The 26,771-nt window shown below is 42.8% G+C and overlaps 4 protein-coding genes across 4 annotated transcripts in view; 3 read left to right on the top strand and 1 right to left on the bottom strand.

The window, feature by feature from the left end:
- Positions 1-5,845: 5,845 nt before the first annotated feature.
- Positions 5,846-9,606, top strand: LOC115380361 (lanC-like protein 3). Its single transcript, XM_030081503.1, has 5 exons — positions 5,846-6,509; positions 6,651-6,774; positions 8,330-8,527; positions 8,661-8,868; positions 8,972-9,606. The coding sequence occupies exons 1-5, from the start codon at positions 5,976-5,978 to the stop codon at positions 9,129-9,131; spliced, it is 1,224 nt and encodes a 407-aa protein (XP_029937363.1). The 5' UTR covers positions 5,846-5,975; the 3' UTR covers positions 9,132-9,606.
- A 1,445-nt stretch (positions 9,607-11,051) lies between these two features.
- xk (X-linked Kx blood group (McLeod syndrome)) lies at positions 11,052-19,089 on the top strand. The gene is made up of 3 exons (XM_030081507.1): positions 11,052-11,467; positions 15,648-15,910; positions 16,585-19,089. Exons 1-3 carry the CDS (start codon positions 11,223-11,225, stop codon positions 17,517-17,519), a joined length of 1,443 nt encoding a protein of 480 aa, XP_029937367.1. The 5' UTR covers positions 11,052-11,222; the 3' UTR covers positions 17,520-19,089.
- A 256-nt stretch (positions 19,090-19,345) lies between these two features.
- Positions 19,346-24,980, bottom strand: dynlt3 (dynein light chain Tctex-type 3). Its single transcript, XM_030081431.1, has 5 exons — positions 24,849-24,980; positions 22,031-22,072; positions 21,788-21,911; positions 21,586-21,663; positions 19,346-20,293 (listed from the first exon to the last, which is right to left on the bottom strand). Exons 1-5 carry the CDS (start codon positions 24,873-24,875, stop codon positions 20,217-20,219), a joined length of 348 nt encoding a protein of 115 aa, XP_029937291.1. The 5' UTR covers positions 24,876-24,980; the 3' UTR covers positions 19,346-20,216.
- A 1,075-nt stretch (positions 24,981-26,055) lies between these two features.
- Positions 26,056-26,771, top strand: part of sytl5 (synaptotagmin-like 5) — a 30,651-nt gene continuing 29,935 nt past the window's right edge. The window contains exon 1 of the mRNA XM_030081509.1: positions 26,056-26,165. The gene's annotated coding sequence lies outside the window, so the exon portion shown is untranslated. The remainder of the gene's footprint in view (positions 26,166-26,771) is intronic.

A 26,771-nucleotide genomic window follows, 5' to 3' on the forward strand; every position in this document is an offset into this window, starting at 1 on the left:
TCCTAAATATTCCACAGTCAACTGTCAGCTCTATTATAACAAAATGGAAGCGTTTGGGAACAACAGCAACTCAGCCACGAAGTGGTAGGCCACGTAAAGTGACGGAGAGGGGTCAGCGGATGCTGAAGCGCATAGTGCAAAGAGGTCGCCGACTTTCTGCACAGTCAATTGCTACAGAGCTACAAACTTCATGTGACCTTCAGATTAGCCCAAGTACAGTACACAGAGAGCTTCATGGAATGGGTTTCCATGGCCGAGCAGCTGCAGCCAAGCCACACATCACCAAGTGCAATGCAAAGCGTCGGATGCAATGGTGTAAGGCACGCCGCCACTGGCCTCTAGAGCAGTGGAGAAGCGTTCTCTGGAGTGATGAATCACGCTTTTCCATCTGGCAATCTGATGGACGAGTCTGGGTTTGGAGGTTGCCAGGAGAACGGTACATTTCAGACTGCATTGTGCCGACTGTGAAATTTGGTGGAGGAGGAATTATGGTGTGGGGTTGTTTTTCAGGAGCTGGGCTTGGCCCCTTAGTTCCAGTGAAAGGAACTTTGAATGCTTCAGGATACCAAAACATTTTGGACAATTCCATGCTCCCAACCTTGTGGGAACAGTTTGGAGCGGGCCCCTTCCTCTTCCAACATGACTGTGCACCAGTGCACAAAGCAAGGTCCATAAAGACATGGATGACAGAGTCTGGTGTGGATGAACTTGACTGGCCTGCACAGAGTCCTGACCTGAACCCGATAGAACACCTTTGGGATGAATTAGAGCGGAGACTGAGAGCCAGGCCTTCTCGACCAACATCAGTGTGTGACCTCACCAATGCGCTTTTGGAAGAATGGTCAAAAATTCCTAGAAACACTCTCCTCAACCTTGTGGACAGTCTTCCCAGAAGAGTTGAAGCTGTAATAGCTGCAAAAGGTGGACCGACATCATATTGAACTCTATGGGTTAGGAATGGGATGGCACTTCAGTTCATAGTATGAGTAAAGGCAGGTGAGCGAATACTTTTGGTAATATAGTGTATATATATATATATATATTTACTTCTAATTAATAGACCTATGAATCAGCAACATTTTGGTGTAAGATGTGAAAGTGTGTGATGAGTGATAGTGGCTGAACAGGATGCCTATATGATTACACAAATCAAGAATCTGAATAAATAATAAGGAATTTAATCCTGTGAACCAGTTGCTTTATGCCCAATAGCTATCTTATACCTATTAGCATTATTCCCTGATGAAATCCAACTAAAATTTGTTGCTGTGTCAGCCCATGAGGGAGAAGGAAGAATTAGACTCCGTTCATTATTGAGCCCTTGTCTTTGTCTGTGTTACCTGAAAAGTAATCCAGACAGCAGTAACAGTGACGCGTTAAAGCCTCCACTAAACCCTTCACCTGCATTTTAGTGCTTATTTCTGATGCACTGCCCCGATGCCTGCCCCCCCCATCTCATATCTGAGACATATGGAGCATGGAGGGTCATAATGTCTTAGTCATGCACCCAGATGGCTCCAAGACCAAATACATCTAATATAAATGCAAATTGAGTTTTCCAGTATCAAGACAATGGATGTGACAGATGCAAATATGCTTTTATGAGAGATGTGCAACTCTGTCATCTTATGCATGACTCACTTTATTTATTTATTTTTTCTAGCTCTCCTGTTGTCCATGTCTTTGAACTTAATTGAAATCGCTTAATTTATTCTTTATTATGTTTTCTCTCAATAGAATGGTTGCAAAGTGGTTAGCGCACAATAAAAAATATTAATTTCAAATGGATACAATTCATTTGGTGCAGTTGCTGATGCAGGATGACCGAGGAACTCAAAATAGGTCCGTTGAAAGATAATAGCTGATTTCTCCTTCACTTGACTGATGAGGAACACTTGACAAAATTTGACACTGGTGCCAGCGCCTGTCCTGCTACATGACGTCTTCACTGGGTGGCACAGGTTGAACCAAATGATGAACATTGTGCTGCGGTGTGAACTGTCTCACTGTAATCTTGCACATGCCCAAGGAAGGCTTAAATACTTAAAAACAAAGGTCAAAGACAGGCAGGATTTGTTCAAAGGTTTTTTTTCCTCTCTTTTAAAGAAAACGTGTGAAAATCATTCCCAGCTTTAAGGTCAGAGAGTTAATTACAGATACTGTATGGTTATGCTGTAAATTACATTTAAAAGATGACCTTTGCTTCTACATTCAAATCTCCATGCCATTCAACCTGTCTAATCTCTTTCTTCATAACACCACGGCGGCATAAGAATCAGTTTCAAATGAAAATGTGATCCAGAGCTTTCCGTATGGAGGACTAAAAGGGACAGAATGAAATAAATAAATACATCTTTAAATAAATACTTAAAAGTGTCATTAATTAATTAAAATGGGAATTAAATAAATAAATGTGTCATTAAATAAATAAATGTGCCATTAAATGTGTCATTAATTCATTAAAATACCAGTTCATTTAATGTAAAAACATATATATAATTATTTCATTATTTATTTAATTATTTCATGGACCGGTGTTGCAGTGCTTCATGAATTAATTTTATCTGTCAAAGTCACCCATCAAAGTCAGTGGGCGGGACTAACGTGAATCTAGCCCAATCGATTGCTTAGGTCTGAAGCCTGGAAGTCTGCCGGAGCCGGAGGAGTTCTGCTGAGAGCCTCTCCAGTTAAAGTTACTGCTTCTCTGAGTAGTTCTGGGCAACTTCTCGACATTTTGTGGCTGCACCTATCTAGCACGCATCGCGCACCGCAGTAACATTTGCTCCTGCAGGTGCCCCATTTGCTTGAACCGAGTAAAGGTTGCGCCACCAAGTGTGTCAGAATATCAAATCAAATCAAGCTTTATTGTCATTAAGCTACACATACAGTAGTAGTGCACACAAAATGAGATAGAGTTTTTCACTTAGGATCCCTGACTGATGGTAAAGTCAGCAGTTTAAAAGTCTAACAGCTTTCTGGAGGAAGCTGTTGCTCATTCTAGCGGTTTTGCTTTTCACCGTTTGCCTGATGGAAGCAGCTCAAAGTATTTGTGGAGCGGGGGAAAGGGGTCTCTGGCAATGTTCAGTGCTCTACTCCTGCAGGGATGGGATGTTTCCATGGAGCCATGTCTCCGCAAAAGCAAGCACACAGCAGTCTCTCTCCTGCGGGTGTCTCTTAGCAAGCGGAGCTCGTCCAGCTTGTTGTCGAGGGAGCGAACATTAGAGAGCAAGAGCCACGGTCCTGCTGGTCTGGAGGGGTTAGCCTATAGCCTTTAGCCTGTAGCCTGTAGCCTTTAGCCTGTAGCCTGTAGCCTTTAGCCTTTAGCCTAGCGTGGATCCCGGCTCTCTTCCCCCTCCTTTGTCTACGTTTGCACCGCTTGCGCTCCCTCCTCTCCCTGGTGACGGCCGGTGTAGACGCAGGTAAAATCCCGTGCTGGCGTAGTGTGTCCACATCAAAGCAGAGTGCCTCAGTTCTTGCAGCGTGCTTTACCTGATGTTTAGTAAAGTCTCTCGGCTGTAGGTTATGCAACCTGAGCGTCTGGGTTAAGCAAAACAGTTAAAAACTTTCACTCTAGAATATGTTTACTTGCTCTGCATCAATCGATTATCTGAAGTCGATCTGTCTTGGCTTGCTGTGCTGGGTAACCAATCAGGTGTTAGGATCCGCCCACTGACTTTGATGGGTGACTTTGACAGATAAAATTAATTCATGAAGCACTGCAACACCGGTCCATGAAATAATTAAATAAATAATGAAATAATTATATATATGTTTTTACATTAAATGAACTGGTATTTTAATGAATTAATGACACATTTAATGACACATTTATTTATTTAATGACATATTTATTTATTTAATGACACATTTATTTATTTAATTCCCATTTTAATTAATTAATGACACTTTTAAGTATTTATTTAAAGATGTATTTATTTATTTCATTCTGTCCCTTTTAGTCCTCCATATTTCCGCACATAATCTCAGCTCACATCATCACTTCTGTCTTATTAGAAATGTCAGGCGGTGTGATCAGGCAGTAATAGACACTGGTTGCAACTTATAAAAGTCCTAAAGCATCTGAATGAAGTTTGATATATTTTTAGTTTTAGAGATGATAGAAAGTACAATATGCAGGGGAAAAAATCTTATTTTCAACCAACATTCCAATTCATAGTTGCTTATAGGAGCAATTAGAGCCTGAATTTAGTATTGGAAGTAAGTGGTATTATAATCCTTGGCTAAACACAACAAACAAAAAACAAAGCAGTCCAGCTGTAATCAGACCAGGACACGTTTGAAAAGAAATAAAGATTTTATTTTCCTATACAATAATTATCAACTAATCTTATTTATTTACTTAGTTAGGCTATACAAATAAGAATATGAAAAACGAAGTCCTTTTGCATTTTCCCCTATCCTTTCTTGCTTTGTAAACTCGAGCAGGCACCCCTGCATAAGACGGGATATCGTCGGGATTATAGCATCATCTGTAAATCTGAGTGTATACTCGCAACAAAAGCCTGGCATCCCTTGTTCATTACAGTAAAAAAATGTCATTGCCTGCACTGGCGTGTTTGTCAGGAGTGTCAAGACTGTCCCACACTTTACTCCTGGGGTCATCTTTTAATTTGTAGGCGTTAGAAGTGCGCTAGCCTGATATTGCTCAGTCAAGAGGAGCGCGGCTACGGCAGGTGACAGGAATATCATGTTAGAGGTCAATTCAAAGCAGGAGGAAGCCTCGGCGGCAGGATATCAAAAGTTCATAAACGTCTTCACCGGATACTTCACTGAAAACTACAAACGACATCCAGCTGCAGGTTTGGTTTCAGCACCGCGGACAGCGGCCGCCGGTCCCTGTGGACTTCTGTTGCCATCTGTCGGCGCTGCTGCTGAGGCGAGATGCTGCAAAGTGAACAGCCTTCATGCTCAAACTTTATTCTTTCCTCTGGGGAGATCAGGGCGCCGAAAGCGGTAAAAGGTCTTGATGACTGAGCCGGTTCAGCAAGATGGGGGAAAGTGCAAAAATGCACGAGACAGACACCAGAAAAATAACCTTACTGCCACCTGATTATTCAGTATTAACAACAGACTGTCCAAATAAAAGGTAGGCTATAGTTTTTTGCTCTGTCCTGTATCCTGCTAATTACACACTTTTATGTCTAAAAACACTCACAATAACATGGAACAAGTGTCAAACAGCGGGTGTTAAGGAAACAAAGTGGCCTACATCCAGATTATAGATCTGTATGCCTCCAAAAATAACTAACTAACTAAATAAATGACTCTCACAGATTATTTTTCGAAATTAAACTCAAATTTACCCCTCTTCAAGTATAGAAATCAATTCAAACATGTACAATTATAGTTTCTCCAAAGCCTATACGCGCTGCTTCTATACATCGACTAATAAATAAAACTGAAACTTTAGTTTTCCATAGTTTGCAATATTTTTGCTATTTGCATATCTTATATGGTGTAGACGATAGCTATGCATACTGACATTTGCTCCTTTTTATTTTATCTTATTTTCCAATATCCCAAACAACAGCAAACTTCTCCAGTCTACTTTTAATATCTGTTCAAAGCCTAAATATTTGCTAAATGTTTGTCTTTATTGGCCCTCTCCTGTTATGTGCACAGGGCGAAGCAAATCCAACCATTCAAATCAGTTTCTGCGGATAGATTTAGGATTAAAACGTTGTCCCAAAAATTGCACCTCATTGGAGAGCTGGGTGGAGGAGGGAGGCAGCTCCTCTCATCTGCCAGAGCTTTTTATTTATTTCCGGGTGCAGTTAAGTCAACCCGCTTCTCACCGACACCCAATCAGCTGAGGGGTCGCCGGGATTGGATGAGCAATCAAAGTTTTTTTTTGTATCCATCCCTAGACACCTTGAGCCCAGGCTGACACAACACATCTTGCGTTATTTGCGTGGGCCTGTAGCGGTGTTGTGCTCGTCGTCTTCTCGTCGGTGATGGAAAACACCCGCTGTTTTGCCAACCGCTTCTCCGACTACAAAGGTGCGCTTCTCCCAGGCCAAGGCGCCGAAACTGTGGTGCCCGCCGTCATCGCCACCGTTGACAAAATCCTTAAAAAGGTTCCCCTGGACTCCAGCGACTGCGACGGAGGGCTGTACGATGGGCCGGCCGGGGTGGCCTACATGTTGTTTCATGTCAGCGAGTGCGCTTTGTTCTCCGAGCAGAGGGACGCCTATCTCAAGACAGCCAAGCAGATCATCGACGTGTCCGTGAGATATGTGGACGCGGAGCAGGACAAAAACATGCGTGCCGCCTTCCTCCTCGGCGGGGCGGGCATCTACGCGGTCGCGGCTATGATCTACAAATCCATGGGCTTGGCTGATTTCGTTAAGCCCCTGACCAAATTTCGTAACCTGTGGGAGGTGTGCGCGCCCATCAGTTTTCTGGAGTGCGGCTCGGATGAGCTGTTTGTGGGACGGGCAGGGTACCTGTGCGCTGCCCTGGTCCTCAAACAGAAGCTGGGCATAGAGGTGAGCACCTCGAGATGAAGATGGTGTGCAGCATTAATGCCATCCTCAAAGATGTAACCTCTTTACACAACGCCCATTTACCTATTCTCGTTTTTACATCATGAGACGCACTTTGCAATATGTGCTGTTGTTATTTTGCAGATTCTGAGCAAGGACCAGATTAAGTCTATTTGCCATGCCATCATTGAGTCGGGAAAACAATATGCCAGGAGAAAGAGAAAGCCTTTCCCCCTCATGTACTCCTACTATGGAACGGAGTACCTTGGTAAGAAAAGTGGCTTTGAGCAGGCTATTCTAGGCTGCTGATGGAGAAATGTATCCCCCTCCTATCAGTCTGTGAATGACCTCCCTTGATATCCTGTATCCTTTGTGAGTCCCAGTGAGAATTAATACTGTCATTAAGCGAGTAAGATTATAGGATAGGTTTTGCTGCCCACTATCCTACTACCATCGGGAAGGTCTTCTTCCATCTGTTGTCACTCAGAAGACTTTAGAGGGAGATGTTGCTGAAGTACTGGTGTACTAAGCTATGTGAAGCTAACTTTCCTTTTCCTTGATTGCATCAGACGAAGAGATCCGTCAGGGTTGGAGCTCCTCAGTAACTATCACACCAACACAAAGTTCATAGTAAGCATAGCCCCTGTGGCCACATTTGCATGGATATAGCAACTACCTTGAGGATGAGGACACTGAGGAATCTGAAGTGAAGTAGTGAAATACCGAATCATTTTGAATCTAAACAATGTAGTGATGTTGATGTGTACACACGGTTAAGGGTGTTGCATGTGTTGAGATTTGCCTGTACTGTCAAAATCTTTCACCAAGGGCTTTCTCATTTCATTTGCTCATACACAAATGAGCTTCAGATCAGAAGGGATACATACACACAAGCTCTCCTGTCTCTGAGAGCCGTGATTTCCTGCATGTGTCCACAACGGATGGCCACAAAGGGCTGCTCTACTTTCTGAATTTTTATCCTGCATTTTCTCATGAAAGCATGTGTGTGACTCGATCACTCTCAGGGATTAGACAAAGTCATGCTCAAAGAGTTCAGTTCACCCAACCTCAGAAATCTAGCATTCATTTTACAGACGCAATTTCCTTTTGATTCTAACAGTTTTTGACAACTATTTATAAAGTCATTATGTATTAATTGGTTACCCATACACTTTAATAATACCTATCTTCATTTCTGATCTTTTCAATCTGTAGTTCAGTATTTAAATTCTGATCTAATTTGCATCCCCACAGAGTGGTCTGTAACTGTGCTTTAGTTGGATGATGGTTGTGCAGCTGCTTTATGTACTTGACAGGAGCTCAGCTCTTCTGGTAATTATCAAGATTATGGTTTTATAATTAACTTTCTGAATTGAGGTGACTTCTTCAATGCTGGAAAAACATGCATTTGCTTCAAACAAGAAGGCAATCCAGGTTATCCAAATGTAAGAAAAAATTTCAACAAGGAAGGAAATATTAAAAAGCCTTTATTGTAGAAGCTACATGTTTCAGCTGCTGTACTGACCAGGGCAAATGCCTGAAGTAGAAGACCTGTTTCCAAGATCACCCAACAAATTATTGATCTTAATCGTATGGAGCAACCAGTCATCTTTTTTCTGTTTACCAAATATTTGCTGTTGAACAACACTGTCAAGTATGTATAGTGAGCTAGAGTTTAAAAAAAAAAGTCCTTTAGGAGTGCTTTGTGGATGTTTTGTGCTCGTATGCTTAGAGTGCTGTCTGTTTGCGCGTGCTTGGCATGATGCTTCCTTGCATACCTGGTTGGGTGGGTGCATGTGTGTCCCCGCACCGCCTCCTCCCAGGTGCAGCCCACGGCCTCTCGTCAGTGCTGCAGATGCTGCTGTGCTACCAGGACGTGCTCAGCGCGTCAGAAAAGGACCTGGTGTGGCAAAGTGTCGACTTCCTGATGAACCAGGAGCAGAACTGCAACTGGCCTGCAGAGCTGGGCGCCATGATCGAGAGGGAGAACGAACTGGTGCACTGGTGCCACGGAGCACCAGGTACACACACAAACACACATGCAAATGAAACGTCTCAGCATTTCCTGTCATTTGTAATCAAGGTAACAGAAGATTAATTCATATCTCAGATAATAAACTGTCCCTGTATTTGCACTTTTCTCTCCTCATGCAGGTGTGGCATATCTTTTTGCAAAAGCCTATCTGATCAATAAGAAACCTCAGTATCTGGACACATGTATCCGCAGTGGTGAGATGGTGTGGCAGAAGGGTTTGCTGAAGAAGGGACCGGGGATTTGTCATGGCGTTGCAGGCAGTGCTTATGTCTTCCTCTTGCTCTATCGCCTCACAGGCAACTCCAAATATATCTACCGTGCTCAAAGGCAAGAGATCTGAGCTACTATTCTGGCTGCATTTCCCTTCTTCTACAACTGTATTGTGTCTACTTAAATATTCACTGTTTCCATTCTTCTTTCCTTCCCAAAGGTTTGCTGAGTTCCTGTACACCGAGGAGTTCAAAGCAGGCTCTTGCTCGGTGACCAGTGTTTACAGTCTCTTTGAAGGCCTGTCAGGGACAGTTTGCTTCCTGGTCGACCTCCTGCAGCCCGACCAATCAGAGTTCCCTCTTTTTAGTGTCTTTGTTTGAACGGACCCAGGGTCACTGGCATTCGCTGGCCTCATCAGACATCATTCTCTCTCTCCTTTCCCTCAACTTAACAACTAGACTGGCAAAAAGTTAGTATTTTAGATTGTAGATTTAATTGGTTATTAGAACAGGTGTGGAGGGATGGATGGTATCTGTGTGGGGTTCAGAAGATGACATTTGGTCTAAGCCTGGCTTAGAGTAGAATATGTTATCGTTTTGTCTCTAGTATGAAGTGGATGTTCAGCTTCTAGGCTTCAGTATATTTATTTCACTTAACATTACTCACTTCACTTTACAGTGTAGGCAGTTGCACTAAAACCTGTGTGTTGGGAGTTTTGGAGGTGGTATGCAGCTTTGGTGGATGAATTGCAGCATACTCTGCCTTGATGCTGCTCTCAGGTCAGAAAAACACACAGCATAGATGTATCTAAAAAAAGAAAAAAGGTAGTTGCACCTAATTCACGCAAAACCGACTAAAAAAAAAAACAAAAAAACACTCACTACAGTACCACATTAATGCCTTTAAAATTTTCTACCACTTCACCAGCTCAGCACCGCTCAGTCTAGATCCAATCCCAAATTTTTGAGTTGACGTCTCACTAAGTTCAAGTTTCAAATCAATATGAGATACAAGTCCTTTGATATTACGATACTTGATCACCAGATACTGACGACCTTGCAAGGTTTGGGGCAATGACGTTGCGAAATCACATCGGCCAGACAGAGGTACAACGAACAGATGCTGATGGAGATACAGAATAGGTCAAATTTAGCTTTTTGTCCCTAAGGATTAGCAGCTGAATTAACTGAACCAAGGTTGCACCGCACAGAAATGTTACATTATCTATTTGTATCTATTTGATGTTTCAAACTGTGTTAGCTTTAGGGACCTTTGAAATGTTCTATTTCTTGTGACTTGTTACCACTCCCAAATGTTTACCCTGTGTAAAGAAACTGAGTATGTTAGACTGTAGACTCGTGAAAGTCTATCCAGCAGGTTGGGGGGCTGAAAACATTTGTAAGAGCAAACACGTCAACATCAGGAGAATTTCAGTTTTTTCCCAATGTAGGCTAGTCATCTATTTAAGATACATTTTGCAGCTCAGTTATGATCAATCAGTTCTTTACATAAATGCTAAAAATGGGGCCTTAACAACAAATTTCTAACATTTGAATATTAGTACTCTTTTCTTTCTCATATTTTCAGAGTAGGCTAAATGACAAGACGACATTGGAAACTGAAAATTCTTCGGGCTGGGTTTGGGACTTGTGTCTGGTACTGGGGAAAATAGGCCTGTGAAATTACCAAACCAAAACAGTTTCCCAATGCTTATTGTGCCTGTTGTGGAACATTTTGAAATATCTAAATGTATTTATAAGCTGTATGTGTGCTGCTTTTTGCATTTGCAGTCAGAGATATCTGTCACAATGATGATGAGTATTAAAGTGTTAAGATGGAAGGAAAAGTCTGTTTTCTTTTGGCAAACATGTGAACTCAGGTTCTTATTTGTTTAGCAGAAGTTACTTTCTGGCATATAATGGATTTATTCAGTTTATTTTATATATGATTTTTGTATATTGTTTGGACCTAAATATTTTATATATTTGTGTCAATAAAATAATGATCTAACTAATAGGGCTAAACCTCAAAGACAGGTGTAGATAGCACGCATCAGAGTAGCCTAAGTGATATCAAATCAGTAAGGTCTTTAAAATACATACATCGCACATTATTGACAACTCGCCACATTTTTTATACTGGTGTTTGTATTTCCTTATGACCGGGTGAATATCATAAGGTAATTGCCTTTCATTACCATCGCATCACTGAGTGCAGGGCGTAGTCTTGCATCCCTCATGGGAATGGGACGCATTACCTGTCACGCAAGGCGCCCGCTGCGCCACCTGCAGGCTCTCTGCGGGACAGCAACATTTGCCAGGGAAAACATCCTGCCATTTCTAATTGATGCGCTGCGGCGGCGTGCGTCCGACACAAGCCCGTCTTGTCTTTTGGCGTCTGCTGGATGTTATGGATCTGTGGACCGTGAGGAAAGCAGCGCGCCGCTTTCCCCGATGGCGGACTGAGTGAGGATGCGACTCCCCAGTTCCATATTTGTGTCGGTGTCTCTCTTCACGGCCGAGACCACGGCAGCTCTCTACCTCAGCTCCACGTACCGCTCAGCGGGCGACCAAATCTGGCAAGGGCTCACGCTCCTCTTTACGCTCGTACCGTCCGTGCTCGTGCAGCTGACTCTCACGTTCATCCACCGGGACCTGAGCAGAGACAGGCCGCTTGTGCTTCTGCTGCATATTCTGCAGCTCGGACCCATCGTCAGGTTAGTGAGCTGTCGAGTCCTCCCTTATTTATCTTGAGAAATTCTCGACCCAAAACGGCACTGAGTCACACGCAGACCCACTGATATCTCTGAAGCCCACAATGGAGGGTGTGTTATTGGCCACAGGTGCGGTGCCCATAATTTTTTGTTTTTTCTGTATAACATATCCGGCCTGTGTGCCCATAAGCTGCTTACAGAGTGTTTGATGAATTCGTTACGCACATGTCTTTGTTTTTCCCCTTTCTGGTCTGTCACATGCATGTATCCCGGCTGGTGCAATGTATGTCTGCCCCATTTAGTGCGGAAATAAAGGCACCACTGATCAATATGCCCATTGCCTATCGATGGTAGTCTAATCTATGTAACGCAACTCACAGCTGCCGCATCAAACAAGCTACTATATGTTGCTCAGCCACTCACTGGCTCCATGAACACTTCCCTGACTTCTCATAGAGCCAGGATCACACGTCTAGACAAACTGGAGGATGCATTTTTTTTTTTTTTTTTTTTTTTTGTCACCTTCTGTAATTTTGTAGGTCTCCTTTGTTGATGATCATTGATTTCCTCATAATGCTGTGTCATGTGAAAGGGCCCATCATCAAACCCAGTTGGAGCCAAAGAGGAAGATGACATCAGATGGTTATATCCTGATATGTGATGGAGGAACCTTTCAGTTTCTGTTAACCCGGCTCATGAAAGGCCTGGTCCTGCCCTGAATAAGCCCTGCACTGTCCGGGCCATCTGCTCCTGCTCTCTATAGGAATCTGAGCCTAATCCCACAGTGGGCTATGAGCCCCATAGCCCACTCACATCTATGCAATATGGCAATCACAGTGCCATTGAATGTACAACCAACAGGAGGTCCGGCTGTGATAAACCCCCACCAGAGAAAGCAGTAAAATCCATTCGCTGCCTCCCTCTGACCCAGTTGGTTCACTCAAGAGACAATAATGTTTATCTTGACCCTCATCCAAGTGAGGGTCTTCATCTAAGTGACATTAATTTGGACTTTGCTGAGGCTGCAGGCCTATGTTTTGTTGACCAGTTCGAACAGATGAACATGTGATGTCGTATCTCACACAGCACACTGGTTGATTCCCCACCAAGGGCCTCCGAGGACCTGACCCTGCCAGGCCCTGCTTCCCCTACAGTGTGCTGTCGAATGATTAGTGTGCGAGTTTCTGCTTCTTCCCAAGTGAAGAGCACATCTAAGAATAGCACGTGTCGCTGCCGGTCTCTTATCTCTTGACAACACAACCAGAGAGGGGAATGTCCGTCTCTAACTTTGCCAGAATTGTAGCATTTCCTCCTCGCAAAGTGAAAGTCACATACAAAGCAACTCTTCTAATGTCAGCCTGGAGTGGATTTCATTAGTTTGCCATCATGGCGACATACGCAGCGTTGCTATGCAGATAACACACTGGCTGGTTTACTTCTTAAATTTTTAATTCTAGAATTATCCCTATTTTCCAACCCTACTCCAGTTCCTCTTAATTAGGTCATGGTTGGGCATGTGCAATCATTCCTTTCTACTTTGCACTACACATGTATTCTATCTACTGTCTGCAGTCTAGAGTTGCCCCTGCACCTACACACACACATACACATACACATATCCATTAACACTAAAAAAACAGTGAATCTGTCTGACAGACAGCGTGGGATGATTACTCATCTCATCATCCTTGAGACGCCTTGAGATATTTCAAAAGTTGTTCATAGACAGTAGTCCATTTAATTTCCTGTTTGATAAGTGTGTTGCCCGTGTTTTTAGCAGCAGTGCAGCTTGGGTGTGTGTGTGTGCTGCCCCAGTGGAGTTTAGGCTGATAAACAGTCTGTCCCTTACCACCCCTGTGGTTTAAATCCCCCTTACTTTTTTTTTTATTTGCACTGTGGATCAGTGCTGCTTTACCCTGACAGCATTGCCTTGGCCCTTGGCCCTCTGCCCACATTCAGCGCTTCAGTCTCTTTAGTGTCACGTTGGGAGAGGACAGGCCTCTAGTCATTGTTACATGGAGGTTTTTAAACATCCTGTTTCAAAATCTACAGCCTCTGTAGCATAAGTCATTGTTACACGGAGGTTTTTAAACATCCTGTTTCAAAATCTACAGCCTCTGTAGCATAAGACATTCAGTGTCACATTGAGTCTTAAAATCTTATTTTTCATAAAACAAAATGTGCCAATGGGATGAGATAATCCCACTTTCAAAGCTATTTAACATGTTTCCAGAATTTTCTTGAATCAAATGTCATTTTCCTAATACTAGTGGGCTGGTCTGCCTTACTCTTCCTTGTTTCAACATATTTAAACTTGTTCACAGAAAAAAAAAATCTGAAACAAGTTAAACTATTGAAAATAATTGGGATATCTCATCCTAGTGGTAGATTTTTTTTTCACTCATTCTGAGAAAAACAGGATTTTCAAGACTCATTATGACAGTAAATGGCTTGTAAGATGTTTTGCAGGGGACACATTGATTTTTTCTAGGGCTGGGCAACAATTAAAATCTTTAATCGCAATTAATTGCATAATTTGCCTGATTAATCACAATTAATCGCATTGTATTCGCAAAATCCAATAAGTAGTGTAAAGAGCACTTTTATTTCAATGTTCTGCTGCCATATAAACGAAAGTGCCATAACATTTGTTGTGCAAACACTTTTAACATCACCACTTATCAGTAACACATATTTAGTGTAAATCTCAACTTAAAAAATGTCATAATAATAATAATAATATTAAATAAATAAATAAAATAAATAATAATAGTAATAATAATAAATTAAAGCTTATTGCCACTGCCAGGACATTCTCTTTATGAAAAAAAAAAATCTACCAACAAAATCCTGAGCCACAATCAGGACAAACAGGCAATTTCTGAGGTAACAGCAGAAACTTTTAACAGGGAGCAGCATTACCAGTCTATGTTCAATACCAAAGTGTGAAGCACAAAAAAGTTCACTACTGAAACTTCCTTTACAGGGGACTAGAATGTAAAGCGCATGTTTTACTGGACTTCTGTTTTTTTTTCTATTCCTCTGCACTAAGCCAGTTGCTAAGGCACACACGATTATTTACATTTTCATAAGATAAAGAAGCTCTCTTTTTTATTTTGCACAATGTGACCAGCAAGAGAAAACAACCTTTCACAAGCGATTGTTGCGCAATCAATAATCAACCATGTTGTCTGTGTCGCTGTCCGTTGTGCTGCTGCAACCGCGTATAAACAAAAGTCTGTTTATAATGAAAGTACAGCAGTCTGTGTGCGCGGGGATCCGGCAGACCTGGTGCTGGCCGGCACCGCGTCAGTACCGGCCAACACCGGCCGCGGCACCGCGCGGTGTGGGGCAACCCGGTCAGGTCTATTCTGCTGGATCTGCCAGGTGCCGCTCCGGCTGTCAGTTGGACCTTTCTGAAGAAGGAGGAAGTTACCTCCGAAACTGTCACGGTAAATAAACATCCCATGTCTGATTAAAAGAACCAAAAACGTCTTTTAGTTAAAAGGAAGACATGATGAATGTATTTGAACTACACTGATTTATAATGTCGTCGGGCCATGCCTGTGTCTGTTTCAACGTGATGACGTGCACACCGGGGGCAATCGTGCTTGGGCGCGTTTGGCCTTTAGGTAATGTGAGTGCAACAGACTTTTACAAAATAAAAGCATGTGAGCAACGTGCGTTAATGCGCGATAAAGTAAATATCGGCGTCAATAGTCTAATAAATTAACGTGATAATAACGCGTTAACTTGCCCAGCCCTAATTTTTTCACTTTCGTTTTTTTCCGCTTAGAAAAACAGGATTTCAACACTGAATATGACACTAAAGGACTTGTTAGAGTGGATATGTTTTGCAGAGTAGCAGATTGCTAAACGAGGACATGCATGTTAAAATGTTGTTTGGGTGATAAATATATGAGGTATTCTCTGCTTGCTAATCACAGATATTGATGATGCTCGTTGGTGTTGGGCTTGTACAGCTAATCCTGGTGGCTGCACTTCACTGTTTCTAAATGCATGGTGTGGTAGCTGTTTATATTGAGCGTGTGGGTGTTCATGTCGGTATGTGCTTGCGGGGGTTCGTGTTGTGTTCACTGCCCCTCACATTCAGCAGAAATGACAAAAGAGGAGAATGCATCAGCTGATGACCGCCATTGTCCCCCCCTCTCTGCCGCTGTAGGTGCCTGGAGGCGTTCTGCATCTATGGCAGCGTGGGCCGAGTGGAGGAGCCCTATGTCAGCATCACCAGGAAGAAGCAGATGCCTCGCGGGGGCCAGTCTGAGGAGGTGGAACGGCAGGTGGGGCAGGCGGAGGGGAAGCTGTTCACGCACCGAGCAGCCTTCGCCCGCACCTCTGTCATTCAAGCCTTCCTGGGCTCTGCCCCCCAGCTGACCCTGCAGCTCTACATCTGCGTCCTGCAACAAGGCGTGTCGATCGGGAGAGGTGAGGTCCAAACACGTCTGACTCATTGCCCCTGCACGTCTCTCCCTCCTCCAGCCGTCATCCTGTTTACATTCATGTGTCTAACTTGAAGTGGCCTCATCCTCAGAGCTGATGATACAGTTATCAGCCGGTCCCCTCCGCAGGGATGCAGCCACCACAGTGTCCTCCGTCCCTTTCCACTGAGACGGCAGTCTGTCCCTCAGTCACCACAAAGCAGCCTCACTGTGGCGTGGGCTGATTAGCTAAGTGCCATATTGGAAAATAAGAGGATGGTGTTTTCATGAGTCAAAGTGGTATTATATAACCACCTCGGATATTGAGGATGGAAAACAGTGATTCTGTCTGCCAACTGATGTAGATCTGGGGTTCGGCTATCTGTGTGTGTGCATGTGTGTGTGTGAGTGTGTTTATTTGTGTATTTTGGAGCCTGTACTTCCACTCCTGAGGGATTGAGAGATTAAGTAAAGGTTCACACAAAGTCAAACTGGGACATCTGGTCTTAGAATTAGGACAAATATTAAAAAGATGTTCAAAACCCATGCCATTATTTTCTCTACTAGTATCAGTCTGACACTTCTATTTCACGCTCACCAGCGTAACAACTTAAATGTGATGAATGTGAGCACAGTCTCTGTGATCCTGTCCTCATATTTCTCTGTATCTCCTCATGCCAGGCACGCTAATGGTGATCTCGCTCCTGTCCATCGTGTACGGGGCCCTTCGCTGCAACATCCTGGCCATCAAGATTAAATATGATGACTATGAAGTCGATGTCCGGCCCATGGCGTACTTCTGCATTTTCCTGTGGCGGAGCTTTGAGATTGCCACACGTGTAGTGGTCCTGGTGCTGTTCAGCTCTGTGCTGCAGCTCTGGGTCCTGCCTGTGGTTCTGCTCAACTTCCTCATTTTCTTCCTCTACCCCTGGGTCCTGTTCTGGAAGAGCCACTCGCCGTTCCCTGAGAATATTGAAAAGACTCTGACGAGGGTGGGAACGACCATCGTGCTCTGCCTGCTCACCTTCCTCTACGCCGGCATCAATATGTTCTGCTGGTCGGCCGTGCAGCTGAAACTCAACGACCCAGACCTCATCAACAAGTCCCAGAACTGGTATCGCATGGCTGTGTACTACATGCTGCGCTTTGTGGAGAACGCCTCGCTGCTGCTGCTCTGGTACGTCTATAAAACAGACTTCTACAAGTTCATCTGTGCCCCGCTGCTGGTGCTGCAGCTGCTGGTGGCGTATGCCATCGCCATCTTCTTCATGCTGGTGTTCTATCAGTTTTGTCATCCATGTCGGAAGCTATTCTCCTCTAGCATGACCCAGGGGCTTTGGGACTGCCCCTCCCTTCTCTGTCTGCTCTGCACTCCTTCACCACAGAGCAGGCCAATAGGAAACGCTGCCCTGGAGCCACCTAGCCCCACCTCACCTAAAGAGCCAGCAAATGAAGGAGCCTACGAGACACCCAATGACACCACCTATGACATCCCCAATGACACAACTTATGACATGCTCAATGACACAATCTATGACATTCCTAATGACATGGGTCATAATATAGGGAGTGAAATGAACGGTGGCGTTAGCCACAGTGTATCCTGCAATCCTTAAAGCATCACATTTGCTTGATGTGCCATTCAGAGGAGCCAAGTTGCATGGAGAAACTCTGACCGGTATCTTACCCTCCGTAACCCTTTAAGTGCCACATGGATCCTTCTGTGCTATCAGTTAAGTTTACACTTGGAATGATCTTAATCTCATGTATCCTTCTTGATTCTGTACTCTCCATAATCCTTGCTGTCCTCAAAGAAATGATGCAAATGTGACCTTAACTTGAAACGCATAGTGGCTGCAAAGACACAATGTGTTGATGACTTGAATTTGGCAGGCAATGTACAATCAGAAATAGTGGCGATGCAGTGTTCACTCGTCTCACCAGGGACTTTAACCTGTGAAACTGCAGCCTTTTAAATCAAATGAAAGCCCCTGTCCAGTACCATAACTCTTCCTAGGTTCATAAAATATTCAGTTCTCATAACAGTATCCACTTACAATATATGCTGCATTACTGATCACAAGGAGCCATGAATGTGGATTGATTGTATTTAGTATTTCACTTTGGCATGGAAGTTTGCATGTGCGGTGCGTCAAACGAGGGCGCTGTATTATTGTTAATAATTTACTGGGGTTGAGTCTATTTTGTACAAGGTTTTTTCTTAACCCTCCCTAGTTTTATGGCTGCAAGCAAATCTGCTTTTTTACTTCTTGATAAGAGCTTTATCATTGATATGCGCTGCTTCTGTGGTGTATTTGTGCTTGCAGTGAAAGACAAGTTGTGAATCTCCACACTCCATTGTATGTTAAGAGCCTATTCTCTCATTCAACACGTTGTTGTGAAGGCATGGGCATTTCTCTGTCATGTTTTTGCACTTTTACAAGGGATTTAAGTGGCTTTGGTTCAAACCTTGAGCAGCAACACCAGTTGTTGATGTGAAATGCTTTGTTTGGATGTTTTGGGGTTTTGCTAATTCACGCTGTGTTGTCTCTTGTCAGCTCTGAGTCTGTTTTTCTACACCAGTACCAGTGTGTTTCATTAGTTAGGATATTTCCACTGACTACACATAAAATTAGGTATTATCTAATTGAAAACATTTCATTATTTGGAATGGTAAAGTGTCTTAGTATCAACCTGTAATGTATACCTGTCTGTGTGTGAATGTCATTTTTTTTGTTGTTTCCTTTTCACACTATTATATATTTTTTTTTACAATGTCACTGTAGAGGGATGACAACCTCGGCTATCACGTGAATGCTCCTTTGTACAAATAAGACAAACATCCTTTGAAGCCAAACAGAATATTTAAAGCCTATTATGTACACATTGTGAACATTCTCATACATGCTAAGAGTTAAAGAGAGGTATTTTAAAGATGGAAATCCTACTGAAAACTCGAAGTAAAATTTATATTTATATGTGAAAACTGTCTGAGTTGTTTTGCTTTGAGCAGTCAGACCTTTCATACTGCCTTATGGTGACCTCTAGTGGCCACAGCACAAATAGCTCTCACTGGTAATGGTAATAAATTGTGTGCCAGTGCAGTCTGGTGAAGACAGCCTGACCCTCTATGACTCAGCTGGATATGGGACCCCACCTGGAAAACAGAAATAGAGCCATCCATCTGACACCATTTCAACATTTGACTCAACCTCAGCTAAATAAACTTTTCACAGCAAACACTTCTTTTTTTTTTGACTTGAGGAATTCATCTAGCTCCTATGATCTCATGAGAGCTTTTTCACATTTGAGTTAAATTCCAGCTCACTTTTTTTTCCCTTCACTGTCCTGCCAAGTCAGGCAAAAAAAAAAAAAAAAAATGTCCCATTAAAATATCCAATTCCTACTCCTAGTTTGCAAAGATCAACACTGACACAAGGCAAAATTTGTATCTTGTTAAATACATTTACTGACCACAAGACATGTTTCGTCAATTAATTCATCAAACAGCCTCCACAAAGGAAAAGACACATAGTGTTTGGTTGCAACAGAGTTCCAGAAATTCTGCAGGGAAAAGCTGAGAAGACCGTTTAGGATCCGACATAAAAACATCCCCAGTGTTGGACTCCGGCCTGTAACTTCACATCAACACAGCCATAAAAACACAAATCTTAATAAACCATTTAAGTTACAAGTCAATATAAAACATTAAAATGTCAATGTGGTCTAATAAAAACATTTTATACAAGTAGCAAGCTGGCAATACCTAATAAAACAAGAAACACTACATTTAAAGGGGCAGTTCCTTAAATAAATAGTGAGCTTTTCTATACAGTACTCTTAAATTACAGCTCAGCTGACAAGGACCTACCTAGTTGGGAATGCACTGAACCAGACAACATGACAGTAACTAATGCTGTATTTTACAGTGTGGAAAGATGATAGCAACAACTGGAAACAGTTGATCAAGAGAATATGCCCTTTCTAGAAACATCAAGATGTTCAAATTACAATTGTTGATCCAAGCAGTTGTCTGCGTCAGGCTCGGGTTGTGCCCCTGCCTTGGTCCCTACAGAGCAGCAGCGTGTTTTAGCTCTACAATTTCTCAAAGTGCAGAGGAACAGACACAGGCTTTCAACTCATAAAAACCATAGCTTTCACCTGCTCATGCCTGTGGGGAGAGATAAGCTACTTGTATGTTAATTTCAATCATATATTATCAACATAGGATCTTCAAGGCTTGTTGGTCGCGGTGCGTGCCGTTTCAAAGTGCAGCTCTGGACGTCAGGAGAGCAAGCTGTAGATCTGCTCCGTTACAGAGTCACAGCGACAGCGAAGACGCTGACCACGCAGTACATGGTGCGGTTCTCCCACCTGACTGTGCAGCTTCCTAGGAAACAATCGCAAAAGGAGCCATTCAGGGGTTAGGGAATCAGGGAAGAACAACTTTCCCAGTCATAATTTAGTAGAGAGTCAGTTTCCCATGAAAGACAGAAAAGGGTAAGGCTGGCTTTAGTTTACACAACATGACCTCCCAGCAATTACTGGCAGATTGCAAATGAAAGATTTCGTGTTGCTACTGCCACCTTGACCTCACATAGGAAGGAAGGTAGAGATCAGAAAGACTCTCATCAACATGACTTGTAAGAGTTTGAGTCATTTGGAAAGGGAAATAAATGAGCAGGAAAGTAAAGTCAGCTAACATTACAATTCTTAAAGTCTACTGTACGCCAAAATGTAACACTAATAAACCCTTAATTCAACAAAACATGCCCAGTTTTACGATAGCCAGAGTTAGTTTGCTGGTTGAAAATGCATGCTTATTCGCTTATTTAATGTGATCTAATGGTGAAAATGGTGATCTAATGGTCACCATTTTCCAGGTACGTCCATGTTTTTTGCCATCTAGTCACATATATCAGAGCTTTAAGACAAATACAAGATTCTCAGTTGTTGTACGATGTGGAGACGACCAGTTCCACTTGAGAACCAGAGCTGTCTCCCTCCAAGCTTATCAGTTCCTTATTTAAATGCCAGGAAGGAGTTTTTTTTTTGCCCGAGTCCAAGCACTGGAGAGGGGGAGATAGTACACAGGCATGTCCTCCGTATTTTCCCTTCTCCCAGTATGTGGGGAAAAGGCACCGAAAAATGAGGGCAGTACCTCTGCAGCTTCCCTTTTCCCAGGGACCAAAAAAAGGTTGATTACAGGAGGATTTCAAACACCAGGAGAAGGGAAAACACAGAGGCACTGCCTGTGTATTTTCAGTTGTGTTGACACTGAAAACCTTTGTAGGCCTTTTCCCCCCCACACACAGAAAATTGATCAGGAATCAACAACGGAATCGGACCAATAAGCAGAATCAATAACAGCACTGATATCAATAAAATCTTCACATCCCAAGGCATAAATCATCAAACCCATCTGAACCTTCCAGGTGATAATGTACCCCAAACATGTGATTTTCATCGGCTGCACCATGTAAAGCCTGCCAAACGATGTCAAAGTGGTTTTGATATTGGTTAAATATTTTAGTCTGTAAACAAAAAATCCAGACCTGCATTATCATGGTCATCTATTCTCATTAGAGCAAATCTAATTCCGGAAAACAGACTTTGCAGAAACATATCATCCCGTTGAAGAAACAGCTGAATGAAGCCTTGCTACTACGTGTTGCCTCTCACCATCAGTGGCAGTGTCCCAGTAGCAGGAATTGGCCGTGTGGAGACCAGCGCCGCTCTTTTGCATGATGGCACAATTTACTGCAAGACACCAGAGAGCAGTGCCATTAGCATCCATGTTTGTCTGTTAGTACGAGAGATATATTTTGTCAACATCATCTGCTGAGATCATATTGACCCCGCATGTAACAGCTGGGTGCTTCACCTATGTATTTGAAGGACCTCCCTTGTTTAACCAGGTGAGTGAGAGTGTGCTCCACTATACTGGCCGTCCACTGGTTCACTTTGTTCTGGTTATAATCCGTCCCACCGATGACACCTTCAATACACTGAGACAAAGGCATGGAGAGAAAGTTGCATCATATCAAAGAGTGCTTTTACGATACACAAAAGCTTCAGCAATGTTTTATGAAGGCTTCCAGTGATAAAAAAAAAAAAAAAATGCTACCTCTTTAACAGACGCGCTGGCCTCATCAGCATTGAAGAGCACCTGCAACAGGAATTTTTTTTAAAAAAGTGATTAATTAGCGGCATGTGGGAAGTGTAACCATGGAGATATTTTTGCTTCCTTTTTCTGGTGCCTGGAGACACAGAGTCTTAGAGAGTGAAATGTTTACAGTCAGGCAGTGACTGTGCCATGGGTAGGAAGACTGAATTACTCATCAGTGTCATTTGGGGCGGCAAGTGGTTCACAACTATGGGTCATATTTTAATACGACAGCTGCTGCATAGGAGGAAACTTTTCAGATTTTATGAATGTCAAGTGTGTGCCTTGCAGATGAGTGGTTCCTTTAGCATAAGTGAACCCAAATACAGAGACATTTCTTGAGACCCGATGAGTAGGCAGTCTACAGTTTTTCTGCTATGTAGGACGTGTTTCTCTAATCGAACACCTACATTAAGCCACCGAATAAGTTTCTTCAATTCAAATAAGTGATGAAATACCGATTAAGATGTAACATTACACACTGCTCAGTTTGTGCTATTTCCTTTAAATTAACAATAGTACAAACAAAATGTATGTAACGTATAAAATACATATGAACAATTTACATATTTTTACACTAGGGGAATACAGATCAATACAAAGATTTTTAACACAACATGAGCTATTAGTTTTAATTTTGTTTTATAGTGTGAAATTGAATAAATATATTGTTTGAACTCTATACTAAAGGCAATAAGCAGGGTTTTTTTTACTAGTAAAATTACATTCATAGACATGGATTTTGGCCGTTATAGTAAAACTTATCATGTACTCATTTTCCACTCTGTTCTAATTTAACGAGAAGCAAATGAGCTTTGTCACCCGACAGTTTAATAATGATCATTACGTCCTCAGTGCTCAGTTTAAGCACGGTGGTGAGCTCCTGTACCTGGAATCCTAAATTCTCACTCAACTTCTAACCCTAACCCCCTGACACTGTATCCCATCAAACCTAACCCACACTCCACGTTAATGCTGGTTTAATTACACAGTAATAATATAGTGTACGTGAACAGGCTGCATCAATTCAACACTATTTATTCGTCTCTCTTCACACAGAGCATGACATGACAGATCTGCTGCCAGATACACAGCAGCTCAGAGGATTATAATCCAGATTATGTGCCTCAGGATGTGCAACAGAGAGGTGTTCCAGGTATTGTGCAGGACAGAGGAGGCAAAACCGCCTCAGCAGGACAACAGAAGGACTGAGTTGCCTCCTGCTCAGAGTTGTAATATAATGAGGAGCTGTCCGGGGCCTGCAGCAGGGCCGATGACAACATCACTGAAAGATGGTTCATCACAGTCTGTTAACCACAGACGACATAACTGCTGAGGTTGTGATCTGCACCAGCTGGAAGGATGACACAAGACATGAGCTGACAGCTTTCATCGGCCTTGCTCGTGTAGCAGGGAGCGATAGAAGTTGTGATGCATCCAGACAGGAGCTGCTTACAGTCCCCCCTTTCTACTCCAATGTACAAGGCTACTATCGGCCTCACCAGATTTAAAGATATTCAGTGCTTCCTGGGGTTTTATGACAAAAGACACGAGACTACTGCTGGCAAACTGACCACACAGCAGCTTTCAGGCACAGAATGTGTTTACTGATTGAGTGATTGCTTTTATTTCAGTTTCTTAAACCATTTACAGTGTCCTTGCAAAGATGTATAGATATGAAAAACACTATCTAAATAAGTATTTTATTCCATAACATTAGATGATAAACCAAGATTGTGCAATAAGTAATTTATTTCATTTCTCCTCTTTTCTTTCAAACTCTAAGCCACATATGTGATCTGTTCCCTATAAACTGCAAACAGTGGTTCCTCCCCTGTGACTGTGACCACTGATGAACAACTGGAGCCAAGTGTAGCTTTAAAATCTTCTGGGCATGTGATGCACGGGTTTCTTATATCTATGTACACGGGAAGACAGCGAGGACATGTGCCAATCAGAGCTGTCCACGTGGCAAAGACAGCAAAAGTGAACGGCTGTGTGCAAAACCAGTGCCTGTAAAAATAATACCTACAGCAAATGAATGAAGGTTTTAGCACAGTGGAGTGCAGTGACGTCATGTTTTAAATTAGTTTTATGATTATACAGCACAACCTGTTGACCACACTGACATCCTGAACACATAAACTTGCTTTTTTAAGGTAGTTGATTGTTGATGGAATCTATGCAGCTTTTACAGTGAACATGTGTTTAACTGTAACAGTATTTTAAACATTTGACACTTGATTATCAGTAAAACATACAGTTAAAAATAATTCACATTATATATAATCCCTAGAAGCCAATTCATGTATCCTTCATTGACATAAGAGTGAATTTTCTTTCCAATTATGTCTTTAAGGGTTCAACCAATCAGAGATGAGGACCTGTTTCAAGGTGCGACGTTCAGGGCCACGACTCGTAAATCGGACAAAATCAGGCACCTATTATTTACAATTTCTAATTTATGTTTCCTACAACTAACCTGGCCATGTTGTAACTTAGGAACATGAATGTCGAGCATGCCGTAGCTCACACACGTATATCACAACTTTACAGTACGTTATGAGTGTAAATTAAGACAGATGATAATTAAGAGGTGTAATAATGAATGAATACAAGTTGCATGTGGCTAAACAGACAGCAGAGAGACCACGCCCTGATAATCCCGTTAGCTTAGCTTCAGTTGTTGTTAGCCCACAAAGCCGCTCGGCTTCAGCTTTTCTCTCTTTGCACTTGACATGAGCTTCATCTGAATTCTGTATTATTGTAATAATTTTACCTCATCTCCGGAATTATACTCCTCCATTCTCACTGACACAGTCTTTCCCTGCTGGTTGTGACAATAACACCGCTGTGAGGATGCTGTATTGTTCCTGTTGAGCTGCTTCTGTGCAAAGTCAACGAGCGGAGGAAACACACACCGCTACCGTCTGATAAGTGACGATTAAAATATATATCGCCGCCCAGTGGCTGAATTTTAATACTACAAGTATTTTCTCCGAGGCAAACCCTCAGACAGCATTAAAGGGCATTCATTGAAAACATTTAAACAAAATACGCACTCAATTTTTTTTTTTTTTTTTTTTTTTTTTTTTTTTTTTTTTTTTACATAATTTATTTTATTGATAGGCCTAGATTTGCACTGTTGAAATTGCGCTCCCTGTAGCCCATTTGAAAATTTTCAGGAACAAATGAATTGTGAGTGATGCATTCTGTATGATAGAAACATCCCGTTTTATATGGTGCAACAACCTTCCTTCCAGCTATCCAAATGTTTATTTATATTGTAATTAACCCCGGAAGCTCACAGCTTAGAAACAAACTTCAGTCGCTCAGAGCATGACTCCAGGGCTTCTGTGCTCAGGAGGATGTGCAGCACAGCCCGTCCTGGATGACCCACCCATGTTTTTTTTTATTATCGTTGTTGAGATGGTATCGAGTAATCTCAATTATTCTACATGTCACAAACTTGCCACCGCATTTACACGCACACAGTCAACTGGAAAATCATATTAAGTGTTAATATGAAATGCTCTGGCAGAGTGCTGTCTGGGTGAGGTGCTGAGGAAACTGGAGCTTTTGGCACAACAGTACATGGAGAAGGGAGCATCACATAGGCTACATCTCCTCGACCTGCACATCTGCCTTTAATTCAACATAGATGATGTAGCCCACGTGTGTGCCTTTTTGGGCGTTTATGGCCCGAGTTCTCCTTTAATGTTAATTAGTTTTTAATGGACAACAGGAGCCAGAATGCGCGCTGCACGCACAGCTGTCGCATTGTCAGATGTAAAGTCCGTTTATAGGGACTGAGTGTGCGCGTTGCATGACATCGCCTGCACTTGTACGCACAGAGTCTCTCTCTCTCTCTCTCTCTCCCACACACACACACACACACACACACACACACACACACACACACACACACACACACACACACCACGCCCCCTCCTCTCGGGAACACCCTGGCTGGATTTTTGCGTTCAGACGGTGCCGAGGCGCACCAACATCCGCAACCCAGCTGTGTGTCGTGAGCCGCCCGCTCCCTGAATCCTCCGTGCTCCGGTGGCACCTCACCGCCCGCTGAGCTCCCCAGGTAAGATCCCCGCTCTGTGCCTCTACTAGCCTTACTTTCACACGAAACCCAGCCCGTGTGCTAGCATATGGCACAGTCAACATGCAGCCTGACACTGTAACATGTCTCTCTCTCCGTGGTGACATGCGGCGCCGATCACCGACAGCGCAAACAGCCCGTTTACAGCTTGTTGAATTACACTTGGATTTCCCGTTGACGCCGGTGGAGCCGAGGCTTTTGGGTGAATAGTATTCTCTTTTTCCCTGTTTTTTTTTTTTTTACACCAGCACAACAATGACCTCAGAATTAATCACAAGTCCGTGGGACCAGACAGCTCACTTCCCAGCCAAAGTTATAGGCGCATTTGGGCAGGTGCAATGCAGCAAAAAGCTCATTTTTTGTATTTTTCCGCCGGCGGAGCTCCGCTGGTTTAACCGCACATTAACCAACTATTAATCCATCAACCAGGCGAGAAAATAAATGTTTGACTCATGCTGAGAATAGGTTCCATCAGTTAACCTATAACCATAGCCTAACCGGGTGGGGGTTACTTATTATTATAATTGTCATAACAATAAGTAACAACACACAGTTCCGCGGGGTTGGCTTCTTATTGCTCCAGTTGCA

Source organism: Myripristis murdjan, chromosome 21, assembly GCF_902150065.1.
Source record: "Myripristis murdjan chromosome 21, fMyrMur1.1, whole genome shotgun sequence".
In the NCBI taxonomy this organism is placed as follows: domain Eukaryota; kingdom Metazoa; phylum Chordata; class Actinopteri; order Holocentriformes; family Holocentridae; genus Myripristis; species Myripristis murdjan.